The sequence below is a fragment of the Piliocolobus tephrosceles genome, chromosome 20 (genome assembly GCF_002776525.5).
Source record: "Piliocolobus tephrosceles isolate RC106 chromosome 20, ASM277652v3, whole genome shotgun sequence".
In the NCBI taxonomy this organism is placed as follows: Eukaryota; Metazoa; Chordata; class Mammalia; order Primates; family Cercopithecidae; genus Piliocolobus; species Piliocolobus tephrosceles.
Genome location: NC_045453.1, coordinates 18,617,630 through 18,627,638, shown reverse-complemented (window position 1 = coordinate 18,627,638; position 10,009 = coordinate 18,617,630). Strand labels below are relative to the sequence as shown.

The 10,009-nt window shown below is 52.4% G+C and overlaps 1 protein-coding gene across 2 annotated transcripts; it reads left to right on the top strand.

The window, feature by feature from the left end:
- Positions 1-95: 95 nt before the first annotated feature.
- On the top strand, positions 96-9,402 carry TNNC2 (troponin C2, fast skeletal type). Of its 2 annotated transcripts, none has more exons than XM_023197064.1 (6): positions 96-133; positions 7,798-7,849; positions 7,993-8,136; positions 8,225-8,339; positions 8,502-8,638; positions 9,242-9,323. In XM_023197064.1, exons 1-6 carry the CDS (start codon positions 104-106, stop codon positions 9,271-9,273), a joined length of 510 nt encoding a protein of 169 aa, XP_023052832.1. In that variant the 5' UTR covers positions 96-103; the 3' UTR covers positions 9,274-9,323. The 2 variants fall into 2 exon arrangements, with proteins under 2 accessions (XP_023052832.1, XP_023052833.1); XM_023197065.2 differs by lacking the exon at positions 96-133 and adding an exon at positions 5,194-5,377 and having other exon boundaries at positions 9,242-9,402.
- The last annotated feature ends 607 nt before the right edge of the window (positions 9,403-10,009 follow it).

Here is a 10,009-nt window from a genome sequence, read left to right as displayed (position 1 = left end):
TTCTTATTTTCTGAGGATCCACTTTCTACATCCCGCTCTAGGCACTTGACTGTCACATCCCTCCCTCACAGCGTCCTGGGGAAGAGGCTGTAACTGGACATTAATGGTCCATTTTCAAGATGAAGAAACTGAGGTAAAGTGACTTCCCAAAGATCCACATCTGGGAAATAGAGGGGCTGGGAATTTTTTTTTTTTTTTAGGAGTTTTTGATCTTGTTGCCCAGGCTGGAGTGCAGTGGCGCAATCTCGGCTCACTGCAACCTCCACCTCCTGGGTTCAAGCGATTCTCCTGCCTCAGCCTCCCAAGTAGCTGGGACTACAGGCATCCACCACCATGCCTGGCTAATTTTGTATTTTTAGTAGAGATGGAGTTTCACCGTGTTGGCCAGGATGATCTTGATCTCTTGACTTCGTGATCCGCCCGCCGCCTCAGACTGCCAAACTGCTGGGATTACAGGAGTGAGCCACCACACACAGCGAGGGCCTGGGATGGATTTTAAGCCTAAGTTTGTGCAATTTTATTTATTTATTTATTTATTTTTTAGGGAGGGAGACAGAGTCTTGCTCTGTCGCCCAGGCTGGAATACAGTGATGCGGTCTCGGCTCACTGTAAGCTCTGCCTCCCAGGTTCAAGCAATTCTCCTGCCTCAGCCTCCTGAGTAGCTGGGACTACAAGCATGCGCCACCACGCCTGGCTAATTTTTGTATTTTTAGTAGAGATGGGGTTTCACCATATTGGCCAGGCTAGTCTCGAACACCTGGCCTCAAGTGATCCTCCCGCCTCTGCCTCCCAAAGTGCTGGGATTACAGGCATGAGCCACTGTGCTTGGCCAGTTTGCACAATTTCAAACCTCGAATTACTCTTCATTCGGCTTATGGGCAAGATATTGGGACAAAAAAGACATACTTCATTTATTGATTCAACACTCAATCATTCACCAACCATTGGTTAAAAAAATAATTTGTCCTTTGGTATATGCCTTACATGTCTGGGCACAAAGCTGGTCTTCACGAAACCATGGGTTGTTAAAGCTGGAGGGCCCCTCAGAAATCTGGCCTATCACCTCCGTTTTACAGATAGGTAGCCTGAGGCTTAGTGAGGGGAAAGGCTTATGCTAGGTCATACAAACAGTCAGAACTAGCAGATCTCAAGATTGCGCATTCTCCACTATTATTATTTCTTCTTCTTTTTGCTTCCTTCTTCCTCCTTCTGCTTCTTTCTTCTTCCTTTTTAACTTACTTTTATGTATTTATTTATTTTTTTGAGACAGAGTCTCACTCTGTCACCCAGGCTGGAGTCCAGTGGCACACTCTCGGCTCACTGCAACCTCCTTCTCCTGAGTTCAAGCGATTTTCCTGCCTCAGCCTCCTGAGTAGCTGGAATTACAGGTGTGTGCCACCACACCCAGCTAATTTTTGTATTTTTTAGTAGAGATGGGGTTTCACCATGTTGGCCAGGCTGGTCTCGAACTCCTGGACCGCAAATGATCCGCCTGCCTCGGCCTCCCAAAGTGCTGGGATTACAGATGTGAGCCACTGCACCTGGCCTCTTTCAGAGACAGAGTCTCACTCTGTTGTGAGACTGGAGTGCAGTGGTGCGATCATAGCTGACTGCAGCCTCAAACTCCTGGGCTCAAGTGATTCTCCCACCTCAGCCTCCCAAGTATCTGGGACTACAGATATGTGCCACCATGCCTGGCTAATATTTTATTCTTTGTAAAGGTGGGCTTGCATGTTGCCAAGGCTGATCTTGAACTCCTGGCCTGAAGAGATCCTCCTACCTCTGCCTCCCAAAGTGCTGGATTACAAGCATGAGCCACCATCCATCATTCTTTGTTTTCTTTTAATTTTTTTTATTGGAAACAGGGTCTCGCCATGTTGCCCAGGCTGGTATCGAACTCCTGGGCTCAAGAAATCCACCTGCCTCAGCCTCCCAAAGTGCTAGGATTAAAAGTGTGAGCCACTGTCCCCATTTTTAAACTCTGTATGGATCTCTCCTTACAGCCTCCCCGAGACATGGTCATCTATCTCCTGCTTGGGTATACTCAGTGACAGGGAGCTCATTACCTCCTGAGGCTGCCTGTTCCCATTATTGTTCAACTATGACTATTAGGAAGTTCCCCCTTATATTGAACTAAATACCATCCAGTTCAGTTGTTCTTATGTAGAATATAGTATCTGTTGAACTCCTGCTACGTGGCAAGTGCTAAGCACTGGGAAATGTGATGATCTGTAGAACACAGAATGGGTTTTGATCATAAGGTGTGCTCAGTGCTGTGATTGAGGAAACTACTGGAGATCACCTTGGACTCCCTGGCCTGGACATAGGGGGAGGAAGGATCCCCAAGGAAGTCATGTTAGAGCTGAGAAAGATGATAGGGGAAGTAGACAGATGAAGAGAGGAAAGATGGGAGTTTCTGGCAGAAAAAAAACAGCATGTGCAAAGGCCTGAAGGTTCATAAAAGGTGGTGTTTAGAGCAGTCTTTTTTTTTTTGAGATGCAGTCTCCCTCTGTCACCCAGGCTGGAGTGCAGTGGCATGACTGCAGTGGCTCACTGCAACCTTCACCTGCTAAGTTCAAGTGATTCTTCTGCCTCAGCCTCCTGAGTAGCTGGGACTACAGGTGCCCACCACCACGCCTGGCAGCAATTTTTTGTATTTTTAGTACAGACAGGGTTTCACCGTGCTGGCCAGGATGGTCTCAAACTCCTGACCTCGTGATCCACCAGCCTGGACCTCCCAAAATGCTGGGATTACAGGCATGAGCCACCATGCCCAGCCTAGAGCAGTATTTTAAAGTCTGATCAGAGCAGACAGCAACACGATGTTGAGGGGAGGAGGAGGGAGATTAGAAGTGCCATTGGGAACTTGCTTGGCCACATAAGCAATTTGGGACTTACCTATTCCCCTGAATAAACAAGATCCCAAAGGCTGGGCTTGGTGGCTCACACCTGTAATGCCAGCACTTTAGGAGGCTGAGGGCAGGAGTTCAAGACCAGCCTGGTCAACATGATGAAACCTTTTTTTTTTTTTTTTTGAGACAGAGTCCCTCTCTGTTGCCCAGGCTGGTGTGCAGTGGCTCAATCTCGGCTCACTGCAAGCTCCGCCTCCCGGGTTCACGCCATTCTCCTGCCTCAGCCTCCCGAGTAGCTGGGACTACAGGCGCCCACCACCATGCCCAGCTAATTTTTTTGTATTTTTAGTAGAGACGGGGTTTCCCCATTTTAGCCAGGATGGTCTCAATCTCTTGACCTCGTGATCCGCCTGCCTCGGCCTCCCAAAGTGGTGGAATTACAGGTGTGAGCCACCACACCCGGCCGATGAAACCTTGTCTCTATGAAAAATACAAAAATTGGCCAGGTGTGGTGGCTCACACCTGTAATCCCAGTATTTTGGGAGGCCAAGGTGGGTGGATCACCTGAGGTCAGGAGTTTGAGACCAGCTTGACCAACATGGAGAAACCCTGTCTCTATTAAAAATACAAAATTAGCTGGGCATGGTGGCTCATGCCTGTAATTCCAGCTACTCGGGAGGCTGAGGCAGGAGAATCGCTTGAACCCAGGAGGCGGAGGTTGTAGTGAGCGGAGTTCGCACCATTGCAACAAAAGCAAAATTCCGTCTCAAAAAAAAAAAAAAAAAAAAAACAGAAGCTAAATTGGAATCCCATGGGTCTCACGCTTTGGCACTCTGCCTGCCTGGGGTAGGCCTTATTTAGCTTGGCCCAGCCCTGCTGAGCTTTCCTTGGGAATGTCTATATATAGGGGAAGGGGGCAGCCCAGTTGCCACTGTCCATCTGCATTCCTTGGTGTCCATCCCCCATTTCCTGGCCCCAGAGCCTGCTATCGGTTGTCTTGGTGCTCTTTCTGTCGACGTAGTCACTGTCCACAAGTCTTGCCTACTCCCCAGTGCCCAGCCTTTACCTTGTGGATTCTCAGGGTGGTTCCCACTGGACTTGCTTTGCCCACCCCTTTACTCCCCAGATGACCAGATTTCTTCACTGAGCTCTAGGAAGGGGCCAGCTGCCCCTTTACCACTTAAATAACCTTCCCTTGCCTACTCTTTACCCCAAAAAAAGTGAATCCAAACACCCTTTCCATGGAGAAGGTAACTTTGAGAGAAGGATCTTTACTTTCAATGATTATTTCTCCTCCGTATGCACATTCTCCTCTCCTCCATCCCTCCATACATTTTTCCATCTAGACAGGTCCCCCAAGGACTGTCTGTCCCAACTTCCCTCCAGTCGGGATTAATAATAAGAATCATCAACATGGGTGGGCATGGTGCCTCATGACTGTAATTCTAGCACTTCGGGAGGCCAAGGATTCAAGGATTCCTTGAGCCTAGGAGTTCGAGACCAGCCTGGGCAACATGGTGAAACCACATCTCTACAAACAGTACAAAAAAGGAAAAACAAAAAAGCCAGGGGTGGTAGTGCACTGCTAGTCCCAGCTACTTGGGAGGCTGAGGTGGGAGGATCACTTGAGCCCAGGAGATCGAGGCTGCAGTGAGCTATAGTAGTACCACTGCACATCAGCCTTGGTGACAGAGTGAGTATAGACCTTTATGATTTACAAATCTCTGCAGTCAAATGGAGATAATAATAGTTGCTATCTCATAGGAGGAGCACTAGATGAGATCATGTTAAAATGCTTAGCACACAGTGTGTGGCACATTGTGGGGGTTCAGTAAACAGTGGCCTAGCTGTCACTTTCCCCTCCTTCTATCCCCTGCCCCTTACCATGGTTCAAAGACAGGACATTCCTCTTGCCAAGCATCAACACTGTGTACCCGGCACAAGCTAAGTGACTTATACCCGGGTTCCCATTTACCATGTTCTCTCTGTGAGGGAGACCCCACAGACAGGCCCATTCCCACAGATGAAGAAATGACTCAGAGAGACACTGCTCCCTGCCCAAGGTCACACAGCTCGCAGAGGCTGGCCTTGGATCTTGGGTTTTGGACTTCAAGGCTTGTACTCTCCCCATGCTACCATGCTGCCTCACTCTTTACTACTCTGATCGTCCTTACCATCTTGGAGCCAGTGTGCTTCCTCGGTCGGGGGGACTCCAAGGCGGTGGAACAGGGCGGGACTTCCTCACAAGAATCTAGGACGTCAAGGCCTGCCACCTGCTTGGAGGCTTAAATTTCTCTGCAAGGGCCCTTGGCTAAATTAGGTAATGGGTTCAGACTGTGGGAGGGGTGGGGCTCGCCGACCCCAGGATCTGATTGGGCAGGGTCTCCAGTGCTGGGGACCAGGGAGGTGGGAGGGGAGGGTGCCCCTACAAATCCCGGGGGCTAGAGCAGGCCAGGGCATCTTTGGGTGGCGGAGTGCAAAGGAGGCAACCTGCAGCAGAGGAGTCCCGGTCACCAGCAACCATGGTAAGGACAAGAGGGGACTTTGTGCCTTTACTTGCGGGAGCACTGTGGACCTCTTTCAGGCCAGACCTGAGTGCTCTGTGGGGCAGTAACTGGGATGTTTGAGGTTGGAGCATGGAGGTTCCTGGAACCCAGGTGTCTTAGAGGAAGGCCTTTGACTTTTCTTGAAAGGGGAGAGCTGGGATATTCCAGGGATTGAGCCTCAAGGCTTGCTGACTGCCTACTCACCTTTGGAAACTTCCAGCAGTGTCATTCGTAGACCTGTGAAGAGCTCTTAGCTTGTTTCCTTCACACAGTGGGGACTCTGAGGGGTCAGAGTGAGTCACCCAGCAGGCCAGTGGCATGGGTGAGCCAGAAGCCTGGCCAAACCCTCCTATCGTCATGGAGAGAAGAAAGCCTCCTCCAGAAGACAGGAGGTCGGCAGGGTGTGGGGCCTGCTCAGATGCAGGGCTCTGGGAGCCCTGAGGATGATGGGAAGGGGCAGAAGATGACAGACCAGAGTTAGAGAGACTCGGCTCTCCTAGAGAGGGGTTCTGACTTGGAGCTGTTGTTTTCGTCTGAGATCCCCCTGCCCACTTCACTTCAAGGAGTAACTAGATCCCGGAGGCCAGCTGCTGTTGCCCATGCCTGACTAAAAATAGCCTGCCCTCCTGGCACAGGGAAAGAGGAGGAGAGGAAGGAGGGGGAGAAGGAGGAGGGCCGGCAGCCAGCCGGCTGAAGAGCTCCTTGGAAGCCTCACCCTGTCCTCACTGCCAGCCTCAATCCAAAGCCTCTGACCCAGATGGCCTGGCTTGGATATGACCTGGAAACACCCGCAGATATCTCACTTTCATGTCAAGGCCTCCATCACATTCGGCCCAACATGAGGGGCCTTTTCTCCAATGACTAAATCCTAAGAAGGAAGCTTACAGTCTCCGACTCTGCCAGTTGTCTGAGGGGGGGCGGGATGATGTGTCCTCTGTCTCTTCTTGGTGGTCCTAGTGCCTGACCTGTGGCCTGACATGCAGCAAGTACTCAATAACTTTGTGTTGCATTATTATTTATTTGAGAACAAACATTTTGTTGAGCAACTATTAAAGTACAGGGCACCACTAGGAGCTACAGAAAACTGGAAAATAGTGCTGGAATGGTGCTAGCCTTTACAAAACCCTTTCACACCCCTGATATCTCATCCCTGAAAAGCTACAGAGAAAAGATGAATGCATGCTAAGTGACTTGCCTAAGGTCACTGGGGGGTTCCTGACTTGGCCTTCAATTGACAAGTGAGAAGGCCTTGGGCTTAATTTGTTGTCTCTCTTTTTCTCAAAACTGGGGTCACAGGCCACGTGTGGTGGCTCAGCCTGTAATCCCATCACTTTGGGAAGCCGAGGTGGGCAGATCACTTAAGGTCGGGAGTTTAAGACCAGCCTGACCAACATGGAGAAACCTCATCTCTACTAAAAATACAAAAGTAGCTGGGCATTGTTGTGCATGCCTGTAATCCCAGCTACTTGGGAGGCTGAGGGAGAAGCACCGCTTGAACCTGGGAGGCGGGGGTTGCAGTTGTGGTGAGCTGAGATTGTGCCATTGCACTGCAGCCTGGGCAACAAGAGCAAAACTTTCAAAAACAAAACAAAACAAACAAACAAAAAACTGGGGTCAGGCCAGGCATGGTGGCTCACACCTGTAATCCCAACACTTTGGGAAGCCAAGGTGGGTGGATCACCTGAAGTCAGGAGTTCAAGACCAACCTGGCCAACATGGTGAAACCCCTGTCTCTATTAAAAATACAAAAATTAGCTGGGCGTGTTGGCACATGCCTGTAATCCCAGCTACTTGGGAGGCTGAGGGAGGAGAATCGCTTGAACCCAGGAGGTGGAGGTTGCAGTAAGCCGAGATCACGCCATTGTACTCCAGCCTGGGCGACAGGGTGAGACTCTGTCACAAAAACAAAAAACAAACACAAAAAACAAACAAAAACAAAAACTAGGGTCAGAAGCTGGGCACAGTGACTCAAGCCTGTAGTCCTAGCACTTTGGGAGGCCGAGGTGGGAGGATCACTCGAGCCCAGAAGTTCAAAACAAGCCTGTGTAATATAGTAGGACTCTGTCTCTACAAAAACTTTAAAAAATTAGTCAGGCATGGTGTACACTATAGTCCCAGCTACTCAGGAGGCTGAGGCGGGACGACTGCTTGAGCCTAGGAGGTTGAGGCTGCAGTGAGCTATGATCACACTACTGCACTCTAGCCTGTGTGACAGAGCAAGACAAAACAAAACTGTGATTGGGTGCTGTGTGGGCACACAAGTATGTGGCAAGTTTGAAGTTGTTCTTTTGGAGGACCAAGAAGCGCTGAGAGAGTGAGGGTTGGGAAGAATGGGGTTGAGGTGAGCAACTGCCCTGGGGCTGTCTCTTCAGCTTAGACTTTCTCTGTGTCTCCTGCAGACGGACCAGCAGGCTGAGGCCAGGTCCTACCTCAGCGAGGAGATGATCGCTGGTGAGTGAGGCGCAGCAGGCTGGGGGCTGGGTGGATGTATGCTGGGGACATGTTGGCCTCTGGGCAGGGTTGGGGGCGTAGATGTGAGGCTGACAGTCCAGCTGGCCTCACCTCTGCCCTCTGCCCTCCGCCCTCCCGTGCAGAGTTCAAGGCTGCCTTTGACATGTTTGATGCTGATGGTGGTGGGGACATCAGCGTCAAGGAGTTGGGCACGGTGATGAGGATGCTGGGCCAGACACCCACCAAGGAGGAGCTGGACGCCATCATCGAGGAGGTGGATGAGGACGGTGAGCGGGTGTCCCTCGGAGGCAGGGGATGGTGGGGAAAGGCGTCAGCGGCTGGGCTCAGGCTCAGTCCACCACCTGCTCCCCGCAGGCAGCGGCACCATCGACTTCGAGGAGTTCTTGGTCATGATGGTGCGCCAGATGAAAGAGGACGCGAAGGGGAAGAGCGAGGAGGAGCTGGCCGAGTGCTTCCGCATCTTTGACAAGTGCGCTGGGGGCCTGGGAGCCAAGGGTTGGGCTGAGCAGTCAGAGCCTGCTGGCAGCGCTGGAGGGTTCCCCGGGTTGGGGGTGCGGAAGCGGGGCGTCAGTGTGGTGGCCAGGGCAGCTCGCCCTGGCCCTGAGCCCTGCCCTGACCCTTGGACTTGTAGGAATGCAGATGGCTACATCGACCCGGAGGAGCTGGCTGAGATTTTCAGGGCCTCTGGGGAGCACGTGACGGACGAGGAGATCGAATCTCTGATGAAAGATGGCGACAAGAACAATGACGGCCGCATTGACTTCGACGGTGAGGGAGGGCCACGGGAGCTTGGGAAGAGTGGGCGGGAGCCACAGAGGATGGCGAGCACTGGTGCCTGGCTCCCGTGCAGTGTCCTTGGCCTTGTGGGCTGGGCTGGGCATAACTTCAAAAGTTCCCCTAGTCTCCTGGGGGCGGGTATAGAAGCACTCCACGACTCTGTGCAGTTTATCAATTAATGACCAGGCAGGGGGGCGTGGTGGCTCAGGACTGTAAAATCCTGGAACTTTGGGAGGATGAGGTGGGAGGATTGCTTGAGGCCAGGAGTTCGAGACCAGCCTGGGCAACATAGTGAGACCCTGTCTTTACAAAAAATAAAATAAAAAGGCGGGCATGGTGGTATGTGCCTGTGGTCCCAGTTGCTCCAGGGGCTGAGGTGGGAGGATTGCTTGAGCCCAGGAGATCGAGGCTGCAATGAGCTATGATTGTGCCACTGCACTCTAGCCTGGGCGACAGACCTTGGTGACCTTGGCGACAGAGCGAGACTCTGTCTCAACAAAACCAAAAAAAAAGTCATCCCTTCTGTGTGGCTGGAGCCCTGGCCTGGCCTCTGCGTCCCCAGTGGGACCCCTGACCCTCTCTCCTTTCCCGCAGAGTTCCTGAAGATGATGGAGGGCGTGCAGTAAGGAGTGGTCAGTCGCCTCCACCAAGATCGCGTGTCCCTAGGGTGTGGGAGACTCTGCCCTGCCGGGTCCCCACCAGGGAGGCACGGCCCCTTGTGGGTCTTTGTCTGGAAGGAATAAAAGCAAATGTTCCAAAACTCGTGGCCTGAATGGGGGGAAAGCTGGGAACAGTGGGTCTCAAGGGTTGCGGTCCAGAGCGCCATCCCGGCTGGCACCACCCGGAGCACCCTCAGGGATCCCGGGAAGGGCTGTCGGAGCTGCGGGATGTGGGAGCAGCGGGATGCGGAAGGCAGCTGGGCCCCGGAGCTCGAGGCGGGGCCTGCAGGTTCAAGGCTGGCTCCCGACAGCTGGTGCTGGGTGTGCGCAGCTTGACGGACGGGCAGTGATGGCTCCAGGAGGCTGCAGGGGCTTGCAGCTGAGTCAGGGTGAGCCGGCAGACTGCGGAGGGGTCCCGGGACTGCAGGTAGGGTGAGGGGGTGGGAGAGGCTAGAACCCTGGGAAGCTGGGAAGCTCCCTCACTTCCCCACCGTCCTTCTTTTCTGGAATGTTGGCATCTTAGATGCTGTCATAGCTGCCACCTTCTGCAGGCTCCCTAGCTGGGGAGAGGGGGAGTAGGTGCCCATCCGTGCCAGGTAGCATTGTTTCTGCTTGACCTTTTACTTCCTCTTTTCTTCCAAGTGCTTAATCCTCGCTTTGTACTGGTGGTGGTAGGGGAGGGTGGAGGCACCCACTAAGGAAA